This window comes from Crinia signifera, chromosome 2, assembly GCF_055691185.1.
Source record: "Crinia signifera chromosome 2, ASM5569118v1, whole genome shotgun sequence".
In the NCBI taxonomy this organism is placed as follows: domain Eukaryota; kingdom Metazoa; phylum Chordata; class Amphibia; order Anura; family Myobatrachidae; genus Crinia; species Crinia signifera.
This window is the reverse complement of record NC_139218.1, coordinates 241,604,228-241,629,009: the sequence shown is the minus strand read 5'-3', so window position 1 is coordinate 241,629,009 and position 24,782 is coordinate 241,604,228. Positions and strand designations below refer to the sequence as shown.

At 46.2% G+C, this 24,782-nt stretch overlaps 1 protein-coding gene across 1 annotated transcript in view; it reads left to right on the top strand.

Annotated features, from left to right (window-relative positions):
* The window catches only part of LOC146060654 (uncharacterized), a 483,494-nt gene that overhangs the window by 26,789 nt on the left and 431,923 nt on the right, over positions 1-24,782 (top strand). Inside the window, exons 8-14 of the mRNA XM_083174095.1 lie at positions 309-417; positions 4,371-4,495; positions 5,294-5,479; positions 10,702-10,933; positions 15,698-15,817; positions 18,564-18,731; positions 21,033-21,136. Of these exons, the coding sequence (XP_083030221.1) occupies positions 309-417; positions 4,371-4,495; positions 5,294-5,479; positions 10,702-10,933; positions 15,698-15,817; positions 18,564-18,731; positions 21,033-21,136 (1,044 nt within the window). The remainder of the gene's footprint in view (positions 1-308; positions 418-4,370; positions 4,496-5,293; positions 5,480-10,701; positions 10,934-15,697; positions 15,818-18,563; positions 18,732-21,032; positions 21,137-24,782) is intronic.

The window sequence follows — 24,782 nt, the reverse complement described above, 5'->3', positions numbered from 1 at the left end:
ACCGCAGGAGATCCAAAGTAGCTTTACCTTGATTAATCGGTTAACAACATAGTCCCTGCACTGAATGAAAACCTCATTCCATCAAATTGCCAACATCAATGGTTGTTAACCATCAGCTTCCGACAACCAGCACTACCTGCAGTGTGCTTACATTTGGTTATCAAATTATAATATAAATCAGTAGCCACTGTCTCCTTGCTAATGATACATGGTCAATGTGCGAGGTATAACATACTTGAAATTTAATAAAGTAGTCTTTTAGTTTCTTTGCAAATTACCAAGATTGTTCCTTCTTCCATACTCCACAGATATTATCATCAACCCAAAGTATTTATAAATCTTCTCAGACTAATGTCCAAGGAAGTGGTTGCGATAGCAGCTGGACATCTAGGAGGGAATATATTAGCCAGTCCTCAGGTAAAACAACTTATTCCTCTTGTACAATATCTGTTTATGACATCTGTTTTGTTCCTTACTTCCCCTTCACCAAGTCTTCAACATATCGCAAAATGAATATAAAAAAAATAAATATTACCAAACATTGGGATAGTTATTAAGTCAATGTATAGCTCATCAAACGCAGTAGTAGCCAATAGCAAAATAATACATCTTTATATTGTCCTATAGATTTTATATTATATATGACGAGTGTATTGACATTGTTGACGTAAAACCAAAGAAAATGTCATATTAAAAATAATAAAATGGTTTTGCAAATAATAAATTATTTAAAGTAGTAAGATGAAGAGAACCAGTCAGAGAGATTAAAATGAAAGCACCTAGTGTGACTGGAAGATACCCCCAAACGGCATCAGACTGTTAATCCCTGACAGTCTGTAGCCATAGTGTAGCCAATAACTCAGGACCCGTACTGCACATCATGTGCAGTATGGGTCGGTCCCATGCACATAGTACTGAACAATAGTACTTTGCACTATGTGCCGTAGATCTAACTGGATCTGATTTATGCCAGGTGAGTCATATTGTAGTTCTAATTGCATTTAAAGTTCTCTTCCCAAGTATGATATCACTAGTATTAAAATGTAAATGCTGTTACTTTCATCTACGTATCAACACACAACACTTAATCCTTTTTATTTACATTCATACTAAGTGGGGTATTTCATGTGTGGCATTTCTGACATTTGGAAATATTAACACATACCAATTCAATACGGCCGCATTGTGGCCCATGAATCTGCATTACTGAAAAACTTTGTGGAATCTTTGGCCCTTTTAACCGATCCACGAGTTTTCTGATCTTCAGAAAGATTGGATAGGTTGGATATTGAAAAGTGATGATATTTCCGAGTGTTGAAGATAGTGGCACACTGAATACCCCCCTTGATTTATTACCTTATTTAGGCTAAATGTTTTGCCTCTTCTGTAAATTTCTATTTGTCACAAATGGACAAAACCCTGCTGCACTGCAGATGGGGCAGATGTAACATGTGAACAGAGGGTTAGATTTGGGTGGAGTGTGTGCTAACACAAATCTATATTGCAGTGTAAAAATAAAGCAACCAGTATTCCCTGCACCGAATCGAAATAACTTACCCACATTTAACTCTGCACACGTTACATCTGCCCCACCTGCAATGCTCATGGTTTTGTCCATTTGAGAAAAAATGTGCTTTGTGATCAAGTCTGAATTAGACCCATTGTTGACTGTTGTGCTCTGTGTTCCACTTTTTTGGAATTTGTGATTTCTGTCCCCTTTACCTTGTATGTGAGTTGCAATTGTCTCACTGTTGATGTCTGATATTAATACCTGTGTAATGGTACTAGCCTATCTTTGGAGTCTCTCGATGATCACATCTAACTGCTTCTGTTACTGAGCCTGATGTAGTAATATTGCATAGACATAAAGCTTATTTATATTTTTATTATGTCAGTAAAGAGCAGTAAAACAGATGTTTAAAAGCAATTAACACTCTTTTGAATTTTGGGTACTTGTTTCCTAGCACGGCGCACATCGTGTCCCATCGCATACCTTAACTTAAGGTATGCGATGGGACCCGACCGACCCGATTTCAGGCTTTTTTTGAGGTTTCCCGACAAATGTAAAATTGGGTCCATCGCATGCCATTATAATGGCATGCGATGCGACCGACCCAATTTTACATTGTAAGCATTGTATGCAATGTTAAATTCCTATGTAAAATCGGGTCCATTGTATGCCATTATAATGGCATACAATGCGACCAATGCGATGGACCCGATTTTAAATAGAAACCTATGTTAAATGGCCCCCCATACCCAATTTTTGATTGTATACCCACCCTGATCGGTAATTTCTATGTCAAATGCCCCCCCATTGTCAGGGCCGGCTCTACCATTAGGCAGCTTCAGGCATTTGCCTAGGGCGCTGGGATCTGGGGGGGCGCCACCAAGTCTGCAAATCAAAAAATCAAGGATGTCTATGAGAATCCTTGTTGTACTTAATGCAGGTTGCGACTGTGGAACGTCTAAGACCTCACCTCCATACTTTCCCTTGAGTCATACTTCCCTACATTGCTGCCCCCCCCCCTCCTTGTACTCTGTTGTGGGTGGCAAAGGGGAGGGTGCAGATGGCCTCTAGGGAAAGCAGGGTACTTGCCCACCTTCCCGGTTGGGGATGAGAAGACCGCATGATTTAAAAAAAAAAAAAATGGGGGGTGTGGGGGTGGGGGGTGGGGGAGTAGGTTGAAGTTTTGCCTAGGGTGTTGAGAAGCCTTACACCGGCCCTGCCCATTGTTAACGCCACCCCACGATGAACGCCAACCCGAAGCGTGGCGAGGGGTGGCGGTACGCATCCTCCGACCTTTTCATGCCTCCACTATCCACGTCAGCGTGGAGTTGATTTTATATAGCGTGGCGAGTGGACGCGTAATAACTGTGAAGTAATGCGCGTCCGCTCGCCACGCTTCGGGCCACACTATGTAAAGTCAACTCCACGCCGACGTGGATAGTGGGGGTATGAAAAGGTTGGAGGACGCGTACCGCCGCCCCTGGCGGGCTCGCTGCGCTCGCCACGCTTTGGGTTCACGTTGATCGTGGCGTGGCGTTAACAATGGGTGGGCATACAATGAAAAATGGGGTCTGGGGGGCATTTAACATTGGGGCCAATGTAAAATCGGGTCTCAGGGACTATTTAACATTGGTTCCAATGTAAAAAATCGGGTCGGTCGCATCGCATGCGATTTGGTTGCATGTGATGCGATTGGCCCGATTTTTGCAACCCGATTGCATACAATTAAAATCAGTGGCGCCGTGCTAGGAAACAAGTACCGAATTTTGTTATACTATGCAAATGGGGGGATGCTGGATGTGCAAATACACACTGGGCTTACTATTTTGAATAGTTTGTTCCTCTTACACTATTTATACCTGTGGGACAGCAGCGGAGATTGCAGCTGCTGTAGTACAGGGCACTGACTGGGGATCCGGATTAAAGCCCCAAACACACTAGGACAGTGGTTCCTAAACTGTGTGCTATGGCACCCTAGGGTGCCTTGAGGACACTTGCAGGGTTGCCCTGAGTTGGTGGTCCAGGACTAATATAAATACTTATGGTCAATGTAATAGGAAAAAAACAATGTTTGTGGCTACCAATCATAAAATATGTGGACAAAAGAAGCAAATCCTGTCCCTCACCACATGACTGACCATAAGAATGTCAAATAAACACAATTTACTTAATTTAATATTATTTTTAAAATTTCTTAGTAAGAAACTTTCGGACTAGGGTTGCCTCGAAAATGTTATATTCTGGGGTGCTGTGATTTCAAACTACACTGGGTGATATTGTTTACACTATTGCTCATGAGCAAAGTGAGTTACGTGAGGGGACACAGTACATTTATTGGGTCCACGTGGTCAAATGTACAAATTGACACAGTAAAAAGTGAAAAGAATCGATGACGGTGCAAAACCATTTCTGTGTCGACCTTTTGTTTGTGTCGATGCTCTTTTACCATGTCCACCATGTGCATGTCGACATTTTTGTGGTCGACCTAGATACTATCAGCTCAACTGCTGTTGACCCCATGAGCCACACCCTGGGCAGTATTCAATTGTTTTTCACCAGCATTTCAGCTCGCTATCCCCAGGGGTGGTGAGCTGAAATGCGCAAATGCATGGCTAACCTGACCATAATGAGCTTGATTTCAGCAAAAAATAGATCAGTTGAATATCGCCCTACGATCTCTCATCACTTTAGATGGGTGATCGAGCTCTATATAACAATTGAATACCACCCCTATGATAACACCCTGCACTGTTTTTGCCTGTTGCGTTAGCTACAGTCCATTGCTTTTGGATTAGTAAAGTTGTTTGGGAATTGTTACTGACTAAATGTTTCAATTATTTTTATATTCACTGTCTTACAGGCATACATTTTGCTCAAAGAAGCTTTAAAGATTTGTGCAACTTTCCGTGGAAATTACCTGGATGTCAAAATCAAGGCTGATGAATTGAATGCCAAGAAGATGGAAGAACATTCCAGTCTAAACAAGTAAATAGTTGATATGTATTTTCCAAATATAAAGAAACCATCAATTACAAAGATCTAAATCACTGTAATGCTGCTTTCCCACTGCAGACCAGTTTAAAGTACTGGTAATCTTAAATGGTATTTAAAACGGTATTAGCATTCCCACTGCAGCAGATTACCGTTTTAAATACCATTTAAGTACCATTCCCATTGCAGTGAACCCTGTAAAATGTAGAGTGCCTAACCCCCCCCCCCCCAGTGTAAAGAGTGCCTAATCCCTCCCCCCCCAAGTGTAAAGAGTGCCTAACCCCCCGTACCTGCCCTGTGCCCCCACCTCCCCTCCCCTTGTACTTACCTGCACGGGGATGCAGGGCAGCGGGGGTCCATGCAGGGTCCATGCGGGGTCCAGGCAGTCCCAGTGCCTGATGAGAACTAGTAGTTCTCACTTTGCGCATATGTAATTACTCATTACACATGCACAAAGTGAGAACTACTAGTTCTAAGCAGGCACTGGGACTGCCTGGAGGCTAAATAACATTTAAGAGGCATTCCCACTGCCTCTTAAACGTTATTTTAAAAACGGGTTGAAATACCATTTAGCTTTAAACGGTATTTCAACTCTGGCACTTTCCCACTGCAGCCTTAAAATGGTAAATTGTGCTGAAAATTGGCAATTTACCGTTTATTATCTGCAGTGGGAAAGGGGCATAACTGACATTGTTTATAAACTAAATTGTATCATCTATTTACAATTTATATTTGTCTAAAAAGTGCACTCATAATGATTGAGTATTATTACATTCTTGAATTCTGCCACAGATCCAATGAATCAAATAATGTGGTTTGTAACATTACGATGTATGAAGTGCCAACTCCATGGGTTTATGGAAGAAACCAATCAAGTCATAAAGAAAAGGAGAATAAGGAAGACACCATTTGGATAAATTCTCCCTGGCCTCTGTACAATGCTCCATGCTTTCAGAATATCAACATTTTTATGGAAAGGTGAGACTATTATAATAAGGTAAAAACAGGTTAAGACATTGTGGACCAAATGTAACAGGGTGTGAGAATAAGAAAGCAAAAGAGTTTGAGAGAGGTTTCCACATTTTTTTAAAGTGGCAATCAATTACACTGAGAAAAAAAAACAACAGGTACAGGTTGATTTTGCCATGTTATGATTGCCCCTTTAAAAAATTGGGAAAACTCTTCCAAAATCTCTCACATTCTGATTATCACACCCTATTACATTTGGCCCAATGTACTGTAACAAAATTCTTGTTTCGATGAACATAGCTTTTCTGACAGGTGTAATACTCACACAGCAAACAATTCTTAGTGAAGACAACACTAAATGTTGGTACACACTACACAATTATCTGGAATGAAATTCTGTTAATAGATGAAAGTAAATGACAATTGCTCCCAAACACTAAAAATGGACAAAACCTGTCACTCAGACATCTTGGGTGACATTCTATGCGTTGAGATAAATGCGCATGTTTTTTTTAGCGCACCACATCGCCGCAAATCGCACTTTTTCAAATCGCACTTTTCAGTCAAAATTCGCATATTTAATGTGATGCGTTTTGGAGGCTGAAAAGTGCGAAGTGGTGCGATTTGCGGCGAATTGGTGCGCTGTCTTTAGTCCTGAAAATGTGTGATTTTCATGCCTGAAAATTGCACGTTTGCAGGAAAGCGCAAAGTAAAAAAAAAAAAACGCGCGCGGGGTCCCCCGCCCGAGCATAACCAGCCCCGGGCTCATTGAGCCGGTGCTGGTGACATAAAATCAGGGTCCCCGACAAATCGGGGTCCCCTTGATTTCATGAAACCAGCACCAGGCTCAAGGTCCGGCGCTGGTTCCCAAAATATGGGGGACAAAATGACTAGGGGTCCCCCGTATTTTAAGAACCAGCACCGGACCCAACCAGCCAGCAGGGTAATGCCACAGCCGGGGGACACTTATTATATAAGGTCCCGCGGCCAAAGCATTAACCCCCTGGCTGGTCAGCATGGGCAGGGGTCCTGGGGAAGTGGGGACCCCCCCAATGAAGGGGTCCCCCCCCTCCAGGACTTACCAGCCCATGCTGATAGTCCGGGGCTGTCCCCGATGCCCCTGGGCGGTGGGCATCGGGCTGATGAATTGTGTAAAAAAAAGAAGTAAAACTATTGTTTTCTACTGGCGAACTATGAGTCCCAGCAAGCCTACCCCGCATGCTGGGACTTGGAGAACCACAAGTCCCAGCATGCGGGGCATTAAAGGGCCCGCTGGCACTTGTGGTTCTGCAGTACAAAAAATAGTTAAAGAAAACACACTGACACCCTGAAAAATAAAAGTTTAATACACACAGAACACACACACACTGATACTTACCTACCTTGAGCCCGTAGGTCGGTCCCTGGATCCTGGGTCCGGGCTCCGGGGCTCCAGGGCAGAAGAGTCCGGTTCCGGGGCCTTGGTCCTGGGGTTCCGGGGCTGGTCCTGGGGTTCCGGGGCTCCTGTCCTGAAGAATCCGGGGTCCGGGATCCGAGGTAGTCCCCAGGGGTACCTAAGGAAGGAAATCCTACTCACCTGGTCCCCGGCGACGACCTCGGCATCCTCTCCGGCTGAAGCGCTGCTCCCATCTGGTACCCGGCTTACAGGACTTCACCGGCGCAGAGATGTTTCTTCCTCGGCGTCTCTAGACAGAATGATTTCTGCCCAATCAGGAGCCGAGAAAGTCGGCTCCTGATTGTCCAGAAATCATTCTGACTGGAGACGCCGAGGAAGGAACATCTCTGCTCTAGATGCGCAGAGATGTTTCTTCCTCGGCGTCTGTATTCAGAATGATTTCTGGCAAATCAGGAGCCGACTTTCTCGGCTCCTGATTGGCCAGAAATAATTCTGTCTAGAGACGCCGAGGAAGAAACATCTCTGCGCCGGTGAAGTCCTGTAAGCCGGGTACCAGATGGGAGCAGCGCTTCAGCCGGAGAGGATGCCGAGGTCGTCGCCGGGGACCAGGTGAGTAGGATTTCCTTCCTTAGGTACCCCTGGGGACTACCTCGGATCCCGGACCCCGGATTCTTCAGGACAGGAGCCCCGGAACCCCAGGACCAGCCCCGGAACCAGGACCAAGGCCCCGGAACCGGACTCTTCTGCCCTGGAGCCCCGGAGCCCGGACCCAGGATCCAGGGACCGACCTACGGGCTCAAGGTAGGTAAGTATCAGTGTGTGTGTGTGTTCTGTGTGTATTAAACTTTTATTTTTTAGGGTGTCAGTGTGTTTTCTTTAACTATTTTTTTGTACTGCAGAACTACAAGTGCCAGCGGGCCCTTTAATGCCCCGCATGCTGGGACTTGTGGTTCTTCAAGTCCCAGCATGCGGGGTAGGCTTGCTGGGACTCATAGTTCGCCAGTAGAAAACAATAGTTTTACTTCTTTTTTTTACACAATTCATCAGCCCGATGCCCACCGCCCAGGGGCATCGGGGACAGCCCCGGACTATCAGCATGGGCTGGTAAGTCCTGGAGGGGGGGGACCCCTTCATTGGGGGGGTCCCCACTTCCCCAGGACCCCTGCCCATGCTGACCAGCCAGGGGGTTAATGCTTTGGCAGCAAGACCTTATATAATAAGTGTCCCCCGGCTGTGGCATTACCCTGCTGGCTGGTTGGGTCCGGTGCTGGTTCTTAAAATACGGGGGACCCCTAGTCATTTTGTCCCCCGTATTTTGGGAACCAGCGCCGGACCTTGAGCCTGGTGCTGGTTCATGAAATCAAGGGGACCCCGATTTGTCGGGGACCCTGATTTTATGTCACCAGCACCGGCTCAATGAGCCCGGGGCTGGTTATGCTCGGGCGGGGGACCCCGCGCGCGTTTTTTATTAATTTTAACCGGTTTTTTTTATTTTAACACCAGAACCCTGCACAGAACATTGCGATCTGTGCAGGGTTCTGGCTCATTCGCCAAACAGACCCTGGTCTGAAATAAGTGCGATAATTAGACACCTAAAAATTGCGATTTGCAAATGCGCATAGCATTAAATAAGCGAGTTGTATAGTTTTCTGTACGAAAACATCTGGATGCGATAAAAATGCGAATTAATGTCGCACTTTTGGTCCGCATGCCTTAACGCACATAATATGCGATTTCAGTCCCTTAGCGCATCCCATTAATTTTGCGATTTGACGGAAAAATGCGATATCACCATTTTGTTGTCTAATTAACGCAAAAAAACGCAAATGGCAGTCCATAGAATGTCACCCATTGAATAAATCACGGATTTAACCAATTTATATAAACAACAGTTTTTGTTTGTTTACCATCCATTTCCAGATTTGTATTCCAATCAGCCAGATCTGGCAGACAATGTAGATAACAGGATAACCTATGCCCAGCTTAAGCAACACTCATAGACAGAGTTTTAGGTGCCCACACACGGCACATTTTTATGAACAATCCAATCTGTCACTCAATTTCCATCTGAAATCCAAACTCCTGGCCAAACAATATTATGACAGCTGCCGGGGTGACAGAATGTGCTGCATAGAGACCAGGGGCGAATTTAGGGGTCAAGCCGCCCCTAGGCACAACATTTTTGTGTCCCCCCCCTCCTATTTTAATGTAATCATATATGTATATACAATGTTGTTTATATACAGGTCGGGTATCCCGTATCCGGGCATCCCGTATCCGAATTATTCCAAAAACCGTGGTTTTTTGGAATAATTCCAATTCCCCCCTCCCCCCCCTAACCCTCTTTTAATACTTACCAAGTCCTCCGGCGTCCATAGCAGGCCTTCAGCATCCTCTCCGGCGTCTCCAGCGGTCCCAGGAGTGCTTTGCGCGAGTGCGCGCGCGCGCCGGTGACGTCACCGGCGCGCCTGGGAACTTGCGCAAATCACTCCTGGGACCGCTGGAGACGCCGGAGACAGTGCTGGTGGCCTGCTGTGGACGCCGGAGGACTCCATGGACGCCGAGGGACCATCGGGGACCCACCAGGGGCAGGTAAGTATGCCTAAAAAAAAATATTCCAAAAACCGGAATATTCCCTTATCCGGAATGCTCATGGTCCCGAGCATTTCGGATAATTGATACTCAACCTGTATTTCATTAAAATTTAACTGTAGCCCACCTCACTGTACGGAGGACCCGGAGGGAGGGAGGCACTTATTAGTACAGTGTTTTACAGACTGTGTGTGTGTAGAGTAGCCAATGGGGGGCGCCGGCAGCAGTGAGTGAGACATTTCCGGACGTGCAGGGGGACCATCGGACTCAGCCACTAAGCGGTGATGTAATGTGCATGGCACAGCGGATGGGCAGTGGCGGGTGATGAGTGGCGTTGCCGCCTACACATGATAATTCATGTCTGTGGCGGCGGCGCTCGTCACTCGCTGCTGCCCACCCGCTGTGCCATGCTGCTATTTAACAGAATGTCAGCCTGCCTGCCGCCCTTAATTGGTGTCACCCTGAGGCCGGTGCCTCACGTGCCTAGGCACAAATCCGGCCCTGATAGAGACCACTTCTGGGGGAGGGTTCTTGGGAAACCCTGCCGGAACTACATCCCCTGATTTGTAGCCAAGAGGTTGTGGGGAATAATACAGGAATGCTTCACATTCCTGTTATTGAGACATCTGGCAGCTTCGCATCCCCCATAGAAACCTATGGAGGTTACGGCTGCTGATGGAAATGGAGGGATCGCAGCAGGTATCAGAGATACCTCCTTCTTACATTCAAATGATACCAAATATTTGCAGCTTACTCACGAAAAAGAGTGTTTTTGGGGATATAGCTACAAATATAAAATTTTAAATGGGCCTCTAAGGGATTTTATCGCACCAATGTTCTTGTTCAAAAGATGGATTACCCACCTTTGTACTGGGTTGGAGCCACATAGGCATGTTAAGGCAGCATTGCACCAAATCAAATTTTCCATTTTGTAACGGGCTTCTTCTGGATGTTAGATGAGCCAAGATGCTCGCCTGAATGAGCTTTAATGAGCTTTAATTTGGCCTATTGCAGATAAATGCAGGATAAATATATGGGAGTAAGGAAACAGCAAATGAACTTGCTTTGAAGAAATGCTTTGTATACTAAAAGCAAGAAAAAAAGAGGAAAAATGAGGACCATACAGACTTTTACAGGATGTGCAAACATGAGTTGTGTTCTAGGTGAATCACTGAAACAAATAAATAAACAAAAATAAATTGTTCTGCTTGTAACAATGACATTTCTTTGTGCTGCTGGTTAGGTGCAATGATGTCCTGGACTTAGTGGAGACAATGAAGCACTTTAAGGTTCTTAAGGCTGTGGCGACAATAGGTGGTGCAGGAATCTCAGATTTGGATACTATGGTGCAAGAAATTTGGAACTCATATTGTTTGGCTAAAGATTCATTTACAAACCAAATTACAGACATGTTTATTGTTGAAAAAAACAGCCCCTTCCAGAAAGCATTTTTTGAATTAAGAACTACAATTAAGGTACTGTAAGTTTCATTAATGTGAAATAATTAATCATCCTGGTAATGGTAGTGCAGTCATTAATTCAAACATGTACTGTATCATTTATTTTATATTTCCAGCATTCATTGATTTATACATCTTCATTTTTGATAGAGGGGGATATCCTATTTAATAGCATTGCTACTTTGCTGCTAATGGGTTCGGCAGGTATTATCTTAATAGTCCCGGGTATTATATTTCCCTATTCGGCACACAGGGTAAACACATTGAAACCTGGACCTGATCTGGATTAGAACATGTTCCAAATACCAGGTCAGAGCCAGGATTTTGGTGTAAAAAGGGTATAATTAACAGTTTCTAATTTAGCGCCAGCATATTTCATTGCGCCTTACAGTTGGGAAAAATTGTAATAAAACAATACAAGGTAATAACAGACAAAGAGGTAAGCTGGCCTGCTCACAAGATTTCAGTTGATAGGAAAAAAGGCATATATAAGAATACATGCTACATATTGCATACTAGTAAGCCCGCTCGAAGCATAAGCTGTGAAAGCTACAGTAGTCTGTGTTTGTGCATGTGTGATAAAAAGATGTAGTTTCACTCTCTGCCAGCAGATGGCAGTGTTTCAGAGACTAATTGACACTAGACATATATATAGATGATTGGTCAAGCCAGGTAACAGAGCTTCTTGGTGGGTTGTATGATCCAGTCACACAAGACTGTTGACTTAGGCTCAGCAGGTGTTAAAGTGAAGAAATATAAGGTTACAGTATATGGGCACTGACACTATATAGAGGAGATGTAGTTGGAGGTTGCGTGAACTGGAGAATTGTTTAGAAAAAGATTGAAGGTTTGGAAACAAGTCTTATTGTGGTGGGAAGTCATTCCACAGAGGGGGTGTAGCCCAAACATAGGGGTGAAACTGTCAATGGGAGTATGTAAAGCTAGTGGATGAGAGATGCAGGTCTTTTGCTGATTGTATAGGTTGAGTTTGGAGATATTTTAGACAAGAGAAGAGATGTACAGTATATTAGTGTAATTTGTTACATAGCCTTATTTGTAAGTAAATATATTTTATATTGCTTCTAACAGGTGTGTAAACATTATACAATATACAACAGGTATATAAATATAAAACAAAATGAACAAGTCTCCAAAAACAAATAATGTATGAACCCTGCTATGTTAGTGACATGTACACTATTGGTCTAATACAGTAAAACATACATATATATATATATATATATATATATATATATATATATATATATACATATATATATATATATATATAGTCCAGGGGGTATCCACTTCCGTTAAGTTGTGGATTTGTCAGGCACTCGCCTATTAGTAATTCCAGAGAAAGGTATAATAAAATCCAAATGATGGTTTATTTTCTTTTTTTTCGACGTGGAGGAGAAAAACTCCAATGGTGACTGCAGCAGCTCCAGTCACCATTGGAGTTTTTCTCCTCCACGTCGATGATTACACTGAACCTTTGCTGATTAAGCTCCTTGAAAAAGGTCCATGTTGGACCGAAACGTCGGGGCATAACCTATATCTAATGGAGTGATTAATATCTGCTTGAAAAAGAAAATAAACCATCATTTGGATTTTATTATACCTTTCTCTGGAATTACTAATAGGCGAGTGCCTGACAAATCCACAACTTAACGGAAGTGGATACCCCCTGGACTATAATTGAATGCATGCTCACCGCATGCACTCTTTGTCTAGGCACCCCGTGTTATCTTTGTACAGGGGTGGGTATAGCGCTCAAGTACTAATGTACGAAGGGGCTGCAGACCCAGAGTGGTCCAAACTCTAGATACGGAATATGCAAACAATAAAGGGGTGCTGCGCTCACCTTCTGAGGTGCCCACACAGCCGATGCTGACTGGGAGCACTTCTACGTGTGACCTTTCTGGCTTAGTGTGTTATGGACTGCAAGGAGGACAAGATGAGTGGGTAAATAATATATATTTATTAATAAAAAACTGGTGGGTGGGAAGATGGGGGATGGGGTGACAGGCCGTGTAGCTTCCACTCGTGGAGAGTGGTGTCCGCTGTCGGCCTGATGAAGGGCAGGGGGGCGGGGGGGCGCAGGTAAGATCAGTCTCTGGCTGCGGTGGGTGGAATGAAAAAATAATAATAATAATACTAATGCAGAAAACGAAAGAAAAACAGTCCCGGTACTGTCCACAGTAAGGTGGTATGGAGATGTCACTGGAGGCTGGCGTCCCAGCAGCTCACAGTGGTGCATACAACATACCTTAATGCTGCCGCAGTGCGGGAGTGTTCAGGCGCTTGTGGCCGTAGATGTCCTGGGCGTCCTGCTGGATGTGAGAGGGACACCGACGGTTGATCCACGCTGCTGTGCTGTGTGCGCCGGCGGGTGCCGGAAAGTGCAGGCTGACGTGATGTTCCACGGCGCACAGGAGCAGCGTGCGCTCTACTCGCTGGGGAGGAGACTTGGGGTGTGTAGACTAGAGATGTGGGTGGATGTATTACCAACGCGTTTCAGCCGGGGTTCGGCCTTTTTCAAGGTAATGGGTCTGTGGAACTGAATGGAATATAAAGGGTGGTAAGCTCCTCCCCTCTCCTGCGATAGGTCGAGGGGTGTTAAAGCCTTCTGTGTTCATAGAATGTGTCAGAGATGCTGATGTCGACTTCTCAGTGGAAAACCTTGCTGATGTCGACTTGTCAGCCGGTTGGTCAATGTTAATGGTAAAAAATGGGTACATGTGCAGAATTTAAAAATTGAATCATAGAGTTGAAAAGAAAATAAGAAATTGTTACTGAATGATTAAAACTGAATGGAGGAGAAGGGGGTGTCAAATGCATGCCAACTTGTTGCCAGTACTGGGGGATATGCATGACTGGGTATGGTGTCGACATAAAGTGGTGGTGTCGACTATTGTACAGGTGTGTGAATCAAGGCACGTTTGCCATGATAGGTGTTACGTTGAGTAAGGCCAGGTTCAAAGTCAGGCTGTAGGTTTGCATAAAGGGGTGTTGCACAAAGATCAAAAGATGCCCATTATGGAAGTCTATATTCAGACCCCCAGGGTGTAGGGTTTTTAAAGTAAAAATCCAAAATAGTTCTCTTCTGTTGAGAACCTCAGTGTGATCACCTCCTGAGGTTCTCAACAGAAGAGAACTATTTTGGATTTTTACTTTAAAAACCCTACACCCTGGGGGTCTGAATATAGACTTCCATAATGGGCATCTTTGATCTTTGTGCAACACCCCTTTATGCAAACCTACAGCCTGACTTTGAACCTGGCCTTACTCAACGTAACACCTATCATGGCAAACGTGCCTTGATTCACACACCTGTACAATAGTCGACACCACCACTTTATGTCGACACCATACCCAGTCATGCATATCCCCCAGTACTGGCAACAAGTTGGCATGCATTTGACACCCCCTTCTCCTCCATTCAGTTTTAATCATTCAGTAACAATTTCTTATTTTCTTTTCAACTCTATGATTCAATTTTTAAATTCTGCACATGTACCCATTTTTTACCATTAACATTGACCAACCGGCTGACAAGTCGACATCAGCAAGGTTTTCCACTGAGAAGTCGACATCAGCATCTCTGACACATTCTATGAACACAGAAGGCTTTAACACCCCTCGACCTATCGCAGGAGAGGGGAGGAGCTTACCACCCTTTATATTCCATTCAGTTCCACAGACCCATTACCTTGAAAAAGGCCGAACCCCGGCTGAAACGCGTTGGTAATACATCCACCCACATCTCTAGTCTACACACCCCAAGTCTCCTCCCCAGCGAGTAGAGCGCACGCTGCTCCTGTGCGCCGTGGAACATCACGTCAGCCTGCACTTTCCGGCACCCGCCGGCGCACACAGCACAGCAGCGTGGATCAACCGTCGGTGTCCCTCTCACATCCAGCAGGACGCCCGGAACATCTACGGCCACAAGCGCCTGAACACTCCCGCACTGCGGCAGCATTAAGGTATGTTGTATGCACCACTGTGAGCTGCTGGGACGCCAGCCTCCAGTGACATCTCCATACCACCTTACTGTGGACAGTACCGGGACTGTTTTTCTTTGGTTTTCTGCATTAGTATTATTATTATTATTTTTTCATTCCACCCACCGCAGCCAGAGACTGATCTTACCTGCGCCCCCCCGCCCCCCTGCCCTTCATCAGGCCGACAGCGGACACCACTCTCCACGAGTGGAAGCTACACGGCCTGTCACCCCATCCCCCATCTTCCCACCCACCAGTTTTTTATTAATAAATATATATTATTTACCCACTCATCTTGTCCTCCTTGCAGTCCATAACACACTAAGCCAGAAAGGTCACACGTAGAAGTGCTCCCAGTCAGCATCGGCTGTGTGGGCACCTCAGAAGGTGAGCGCAGCACCCCTTTATTGTTTGCATACCCCGTGTTATCTAACAAACGAAGTGTGAGTGCGGTCTTTGCACAGAACTATATATATATATATATATATATATATATATATATATATAAAATATAGTCTATATTCTAATAGTAAAAATACAGTATGGTACAGTACATTCTTTTGTGGAATCATTTACAAAGCACAATGGAGTAGTATGTATGACACAATGATAAGGGTGAATAAGTGTGCCATGGCATCCAATCAGCTTTGAAGAAAACATTTGCCAAGTGCATTGTATAAATTTATACGTGGCAGCTATACCAGAAGCAACAAGGTAATATTTGTGTCACAGGTATGCTGCATGTATGACTTATTGCTTGTCATGTGTATTACAGAGCCTGGAACATCAGCTTGGAAGTATTCTCAGGAGCAGTTTTGACCAATGTCCCACTATTGCTGCTCAGCTCAGGCTGCTGGAGCTGTTTGAAGGAGTCAGCAGAAGAGATATTGTTAAGGTAATGTTACCGATCAGCATGTAGGGGTATGGTGTGGGTGTCCAAGAGTCAGGAATCCGACAGTAATTAGACCAATGTCAAAATCCTGACTGCCGGTCAGGGGTGGGCTGGGCCGGGGGGCAGAGTGCCACATGCCCCCCAGGCCGGTCTGACTATTTACTGGCTGGGCCGGCTGCCGCAGCCGTCCCTGCCGCAGCCGCCGGCCGCCTCCCTGTCCTGCAAACCCCGGCTGCATGAATGTAGAGTAGCCTAAGGCGACGGCCTCTCCAAAAATACACTAGAGGTACTGCCATACCTCTATTGTCTGTCAGAAGAGAACAGTGCTGCCAGCGCTACCCGGAAGTACAGATTCGGGTAGCGCTGGCACGCTATTGAAATGAACCCTTTGGTGCATGCATGTACCCTGGCTCCCCCCTGCAAGAACTATCACTCCCCATGGGCCATGGCAGAAATAAAACCCCTGGCATGAAGCATGTAACCCCTGGCAACAAGTGACGTTCCTTTGATAATGAGCATGTAGGTAAGCAGCAGTTATATAGTATGATATGTAATAGGCATTATTATATTTAATGGGCATTATGGTATTGGCATTATGTGTACTGGGCATTACGGTGTGTGGCATTATGTTTTATGGGCATTATGTTGTTGGAATAATGTGTAGTGGGCATTACGGTGTGTGGCATTATATTTAATTGGCATTGCGGTGTTGGCATTATGTGTAATGGGCATTACGACGTTGGCATTATGTGTAATGAGCATTACGGGTGTGGCATTATATTTAATTGGCATTACGGTGTGGCATTATGTTTAATGGGCATTATGATGGCATTATGTGTAATGGCCATTACAGTGTGTGACATTATATTTAATTGGTATTACAGTGTGTGACATTATGTGTAATGGGCATTACGGTGTTGGCATTATGTGTAATGGGCATTACGGTGTTGGCATTATGTGTAATGGGCATTACGTTGTTGGCATTATGTGTAATGGGCATTACAGTGATGGCTTTATGTGTAATGGGCATTACGGTGTGTGGTATTATGTGTAATGGGCATTACGGTGTTGGCATTATGTGTAATGGGCATTACGGTGTTGGCATTATGTGTAATGAGCATTACAGTGATGGCTTTATGTGTAATGGGCATTACCGTGTGTGACATTATGTGTAATGGGCATTACAGTGATGGTTTTATGTGTAATGGGCATTATGGTGTGTGGTATTATGTGTAATGCACATTACGTGTTGGCATTATGTGTAATGCACATTACGTGTTGGCATTATGTGTAATGGGCATTGCGGTGTTGGCGTTATGTTTGGGCAATACAGTGATGGCTTTATGTGTAATGGGCATTACGGTGTTGGCATTATGTGTAATGGGCATTACGGTGATGGCTTTATGTGTAATGGGCATTACGGTGTGTGACATTATGTGTAATGGGCATTACGGTGTGGCATTATGTGTAGTGGGCATTATAGTGTATATTTTTGCAATGCGCCTTTGTCGCGCACTGTCCCCATTTCTGGTGTATGTGTGTGTGGGGGAAGGATTGTGTAAGCCCCTCTGCATACTAGAGGGGCGGTGGGTAGGTTGGTGAAATGGGCCACTTGCTTGTGTTGCCCCCCAGGCTGAAAGTTGCCAGCCAGCCCCTGCTGCCGGTACTCCAACATCGGGACGAGCGCAACAAAGCTACTTGCCCTGCGTGCTTGGTGGCTTGCTGCGCTTGCCACAGGTTCTATTCTCCCTCTATGGGCGTTGTGGACACCCACGAGGGAGAATAGCACCTGGGATCCCTTCTACAGTCAGGATTCCGACGTCAATCTACTGACAATCGGAATCCTGACTACCAGGAGGTCATCCGGCACCTGAATGTAGTAGTAAATATACGATAACCCTCCCACCCGCAGCCTAATCTTAACCCCTCTGCAGCCTAACCATAAATCCACCGCTAGTGCCCAAACCTACCCCTCTCACAGATTCACAGATTCAAACACACAGTTTTTAAGGGTTAATGCTTATAAACACATTTCAATTTATATTTATAGTAATATGAATGTTTGTGCACTCTCACATTGGCCCTTATTCTGGTTGGTGCGGTCGAGCCGCATATGCGGCTCCGACCGCACCAGACGAATCCCCGCCTACAAGACGGATCGGCACGGCCGTCCGTACACGGACGGCTGCCGATCCGCATGAAAATTGCGGGGCGTACGCCTCCACCATGTTGGGAGCTGCCCCCTGCATTCGATGGTCGATGACCATCGAAGGCAGGGCCGCACGCTCCCCCCGCTCACGCAAGCTTAGAGCACACGGACAATCGTCCGTGTGAAAGCTTGTATTGGGGCGGGCAGCTGACATCCGGCGATGTCAGCTTTCCGCCCCCATCACTGGCGTCATAGCCTCATTACCATGCATACGCCCCGCGTTTGCATGGGAACGCCCATGAAACGCTGGGCGTATACATAGGGTAATGAGGCTATTAAGCCCCTCACACCCCTATACGCCCCCTTTGCGGCGTCTAAATTTTTTACTCGGCGAATTCCCCTGCACATGCGCAGAGTGACCTCTGCGCATGTGCAGAGTGTAAACATCGGCGGTACGGCCGCACGCGGTCCGTACCGCTCAGATCAAAATAAGGGCCATTATGCGTGTGAAATGACAGGGTAGGTCTGAGAAAAGACCCAGGTTTTCAAATGATATGCTTGTCTTAATTTCATTTTCTTTTGTATGTTGTATTATTTTAGGATCATTTAAAGGATAAAGACCTTTTCTTGCTTAATATGTTTATGGAAGAAATTAGCCAGGTGAAGGACATGTACCAGGAGATGGCAGACAATCCCCCTTTGCATGTGAACATGACTCCTACAATTAGCAAACTCTTATGGATTAAAGGACTTCGAGCAAGGATCTCTGTACGTATACTTTTGCTGTTTATAGTAGGATCAATACGGTTCTATACATATTTTGCATAATACATAACCCCTTTTTTCCAAATGTGCAGCTACAGGGTCAAGAAGCAGATGAGTTCACTAGTCTGTATCTATCATTTTTTTTTAATAATACATTTTTATTGATTTAAACATTACTAAAGGTCAACATACAAACAGTATAGCAAATCATTTCACAATAATAGTACAAATAGGAATCCAAAGCTAGAAACTGTAGGGAACATACAAAGTGCCTCGGCCCGTAGAACCTGACAATTTTTCAAGAACCAGAATGTTCTCCAGGGGAATGCAAGACTGAAAGATCACTAGGGTCACCATAAATAGAGGACTGACCCTGTCCTTCTTGGTATACACTCCACTTAAACCAATTCATACTGTATGTATTGGTGAAGCTGAGGAGAAGTATTTACAGTAAGCTGTTTCAAAAGGAAGTGTTTATAATTCCTGTTCACAATAATTGTATACAAGGCACCTCAGATGATTTCGACAGTTGCCCAATAGCGGCTTTAGTAGCAATTAAAATATGCCTTAATATATATTTATCACCACATAGGAACTCCTGTGAAGAGTAATGAGATAATTCAGGGTCAAAAGGAACAGACACTTTTTCACACATCTTTTATAAGATAGAAAACTTCAATCCAGAGTGGGTGCACCATAGGGAATTCCCCAAAAATATGAAGTATAGTCCCTACACACCCACAATTTCATCAACAGTATCGTGAAGTGGAGGACCATATTCTATTCTGCTGCTTTGGAGCAATGTCCACCCTTTGAGACAATTTATAAAACATCTCTGCATGATTTATACATTTCAACATTTTAAAGCAAGTATAGGAGATATAGCCCCATTAATCTTTGTATTCTTCATATAATCTTTGTATTATTCTAGAAAAACATTAAGTCAAAACTATCAAATCATACACAGTGGGTGGGTGTAAATCTGGTAGAGAAAAAAAAGGCATAATAAACTGGCTAGTACCATTGTATTGCTATATAAAGAAAGAAAGAAAGATTTTATAATATTTATTTACAGTTTCTTATATAGCGCAGCATATTCTGTTGCACTTTACAATGGGAAACAGTTATAAAACAAACTGGTAGTAACAAACCGACATAGAGGTAGAAGGGTCCTGCTCGCAGGCTTAGAATCTATAGAAAAGAAAGATTTTTTTTCTGTCAATGCTCAATTGATCCCCCTCTTCATATGTAGATAATTTTGGAAGTATACAGATTGGAGGTCATTTTGGTTGACACGCAAAGCTGCGTGTTAAACGCCACCCGCCCTCAGAAATGCCCACCGCATGCACCGCGAATGCGTGCGGGAAGGAAATCTTTTGATGGTCGCTGAACATCAAATGATTTCCACAGTGCACGCAGATCTAAGACACTTTCTGGTGTCTTATATCTGCATGCTCCCTGTATGGGAAGAGGGCGGGCAGCTGACAGCCGCTGCCCGCGCCCGCACTCGCATCATTCCCGAACTAACATGGGAATGCCCAGTATTTTAATGGGAACGCCCATGAAATGCTGGGCATTCCCATGGGCATTGTCCCGTGCACCCAGGGACCCTGCGCATGCTCATACATCAGTATGCACATACGCAGACTGTAAACATTGCTTCCCTGTGCGAACGCGCGGGGGAGTGATTCATTCAGAATAATCCCCATTGTTCAGTGAAAATAATTTGGGAAATATTCCTTTCATTTAAATTTTGGTTTGTGTGTTCCCATTCATCCAATAAAGAAAATCAATAAATTATGTCTTTAACATTAAATTACATCAGTATATTGGGTTCCCTGTGAAGTATCGTATTCCTGAACAGCTTTATATGAAAGTGGTTAACTTCACCAAAAGGGGGTGTCCAATTACACGTGGTCATTTACAGCAGGTAATTGGTTCGCTGGGGGGTAATTAATTAGTCAATATGCCAGTGTCTGTATTTTCTGATATACCTGCATTTATTGGGGAATATGCTTTGCATGCCTCAGGCACACAAAGCATAATTCCCTGTAAGCAGCCGCTGGACCCGTGACAACACATGGGATCGGGGACTTATCCCGAGTCCAATGTGTTTTCAACACAATGGATCGTGGGTCCATTTTTGCCTGCTAAAAATGGGCTCTAATTGAATACCGCAATAATGACCATCAGTCGTAAATCGTGATATATGTCCGTTTTCAATGGCCAAAACCGCTACAAGAATAATTGGATACCCCAAAGTGTTTTAGTTTTACTATGTAAAATTTGTTTCTGATTTATTAGGATCCTATGGTGAAATTAAGAACATTGTCACCTCTCACTCTTGAAGGAGATATGGGCTGGGAGCTGAGACATCTCTATACAGATCTATCAGAAGAATTAGAAAGGTAATATGCCACAAACTATCTTCTTGAAAATGTCTAAATGAACCATAGACAAATTCAACTATTTCACTATTCTATTTTTCTTTTCACAATTCTTCCTATTGATCTTATTGTTCTTAGATTTAACATATTGGGCAATTTGGTAGAAAAACATATATAATTATTTCCCTGTGTATATATTTTAATTGTCTAAAGGTCTGTGATGCAATTTATAAAACTTTGGGGTACATGTATTATCAGCCACAGATACCTCATCCCCAGATATATGATGGCTGCGCTGCCTGCTCATGTCTGAGGCACAGGCAGATGTATGAACGGTTAGTGGCACTGTCCATTCTGACAGCTGCAGCTATCAATGGGGCAGATGTATTAAGCCTGGTGAAGAGATAAACTGGAGATAAAGTGGAAGGAGATAACGCACCAGCCAATCAGATCCCAACTGTCATAATTCAAACACAGCTGATTGGCTGGTGCGTTAACTCTTCCAAGTTATCTCCACTTTATCTCCAGTTTATCTCTTCTCCAGGCTTAATACATCTGCCCCAATATCGACAGCTGCAGTTATTGTTGCCAAACCACAGCAGTGCCAGAACTATGTGAAGTTGAGAGGGGGAGGGGGAGCAGGTACTTTTTACCTGGGCCGGGTCTGCTGGAGGGGCCTAGGCAGGGCCGCCAAGAGAAATTCTGGGCCCCGGTACAACAACTTCCTGGGGCCCCCACGGGTGGAGATCCCCGCACACTCTGCGGACCTTGTGTTACGCCACTGTTTCCAAGGTGGATACACGTACAAAAATTTACACTGTAATGTCTATTACACATGTCACACACCCATTACATATTATACCACATGCCATAATGCTCATAACACGTTATGCCACACACCGTAAAGAAACACAGAAGGCTGATTAAGCCTGAAGTGACATAAACCACTAAGGGTTTTCACAGGGTACACTCTGCTGTTTTGGTCACATGACTATGATAATGAGGATGGGCACAAGGCCTATCAGAACAGGGGGGAGGGTCTAAGCAGGGTAGGAATGATCACGTTGTTAGAGTGATCTGCCCCTGTCCAAGAAGCTGTCCACCAGGCAAGACGTCCAGTGCAGCTTCCCCCCATTGAGTCAGGTTTTTACTTTGATATCTCAGATTCTGATATATATTTTCTCTTCTTTCTCCCCTCCTGCTACATTAGTCTGCGCTGTGACATACCTGTGTTAGTCTGCGCTGTTACATTCCCTTAGACTTGTATAGGCAGCGTGTTGCAGGATGCCACGTCCAAGCAGGCTCTCCCGCTTGCCTGCCCGGCTTGCTGATGCGGCCTTCACGGCTGGGGGGCCCGCTGTGTCCGGCTTCGCCGCCCCTCCGGGTCCTGTGGTCCGGGGGAGGGTGCGGCGGGGATCGGCGGCTCCCAGCGCACGTGTGCGCGGCGATCCGGCCGGGGCGCGAGGTGATGACGCGGCCGGGCGCCCGGCCGCGTCACACGCGGGGAGAGGCCGCGGCCGTGGTGCCGCAGCTTCTCCGGCTGCAGGGGGGTCGGGCAGGGGTAGCGCCCGTGGTGCTGTTAGTCGCGGGCGCGGGCTAGGTACCCGCAGCCCGCGTGGCGCCATAATCCGGCAGGTGGCGACCAGGTCAGGCGCCCGCCAGGCGGGGCCTGATTCAGGCCTGGTCGCGCCTGCATCCACCAATCCCCCACCCCATAGAGAGACGAGCAGGCCCAGTATAAGGGCAAGGGGTAGGGGGCGCCCCTCTGGGATACATCAGACACCCAGGGCCCCCGCTGCTATCCCCAGGGGGGAGAATGTACAGCGGGCACCCCTTCCAGTAGTTGCCCCTACTACCACACCCACCAGGGCAGGTAGACTGGGGGTCACATCTGCACTGCACCTCGCTAGGAGGCGCTTGCTGCAGGTAGCTAGGAGGATTCCCCAGCGGGCCACCGGGGGCGGGTCTTCAGCGGCCCCCACTAGTGGGCCCACGTCTATTGTTCAGACAGCCCCGGCCCCCCAAACACCTATGGCAGGGGAGGATGCAAGGCAGTTCCTGGCTTTGCTGTCTTCCTTTCTGGGGCAGGCCCCAAATGCAGCGTCATCCACCCCTTCCCCCTCTGCGTTGCCCAACGTGACTGCCCAATCATCGGGAGGAGTCGGTGGTACCCATGCTCCGGAGGCTTCCACATCCGCGGCTGCAGCTGTCCGGCCAGCCTCTACGGATGCCCTTAACCAAGGTGGACCTTTGGAATTGAGCCTCGTGCCTCGGGACGGCACTTCAGGTGGGTCAAAAAAGAAGGGCAAGAGGCGCAGGCGTAGAGCTTCCCGCACCTCCTCCTCATCCTCCGGGCGTTCAGATTCTGCTACGTCCGGGGAGGAGGGAGGAAGAAGGTCGCGGAGACGTCGGCGTCGCCACGGGCGCCGCCGCCGCCATTCTAGCTCTAGCGGCAGTTCAGGGTCCCCCCATACCCTAGAGGTCAGGTGGTGCAGTGTGAAAATACCGCGGTGCTTAGGGGCCTGAGGCGCAGCGTGCAAGAGCGGATCAGGGATGGGAAATATGTTAATTTCTTTAAAATGACAGCCCAGGACGAGAAGGATTACCGCGCAGCGACGCGGAAAGGGGGGATTGGGGAGGAGGCCTTTTGCACCTACCACCGGTGGCAAGCGGGCCTCTTCATGTTTGCCGCCTGTTACCTGGAAACTAGGCCCCAGGAACACATGAATATGGTGCGTTATATGCACATGATTCATGCTATGTTCCTTACGGATGGGGACTCGACATGGCGATCCTATGACGAGAGTTTTAGAAGGAAACAGTCGGGTTTGGCAATCATGAACCTAGGTTGCAAAGATGTAGAGATTTGGATGGGCCCAAAACCTGCAGCTCCGGCCACCGCTGCCCCCACCCCTCCTCCAAAGAAGACCACGGCGCCCTTTCGCGCAGGAGGGGGGGCCGGGGGAGCTTCCGCCGGTCGCTGTTACGCATACAACGGGGCGGGTTGTCCCCTGGGGGCGCGATGCAAGTACAAGCACTGCTGTTCTAAGTGTTGGGGCCCCCACACCGTTAAGGAATGCAAAAAAGGAAAGCAGGGAGGCCCGCCAGCTGCACAAGCGGTAGGGGGACACCCTCACTAAGGCCCCTTCCCCAATTAGGCTTGATCGCATGGCTAGTTGGCTGGCGGCATACCCCCAAAAGGAGGAGGCTTCCTTCTTACGGTCGGGATTCGACGTGGGTTTCCGCCTTCCCGATGACGGGGAGGTGTCGACCTCGTCACCCCGAAATTTAAAGTCCGCCATTCAGATGCCCGGGGTGGTCTTGGATAAGGTGGCTAAGGAGGTTTCACTGGGTAGGATGATAGGTCCTTTCCAGTTCCCCCCAGTGGCCAATTTAGTTTTATCACCAGTGGGAGTGGTTCCCAAGAAGGCCCCGGGAAAATATCGGCTCATTCAACACCTGTCCCATCCTGTGGGCAGTTCGGTGAATGACGCCATCCCCGAAGAATTGTGCCGGGTTCGGTACCAATCTTTCGAACAGGCTTTAACAATGGTTCGGGGCTTTGGCCCTGGGGCACTGCTGGCAAAGATTGACATCGAGTCGGCCTTTCGCCTCCTTCCCCTGCACCCGGAATCGTTTCGGTTCATGGGCTTTCGCCTCCCCACAG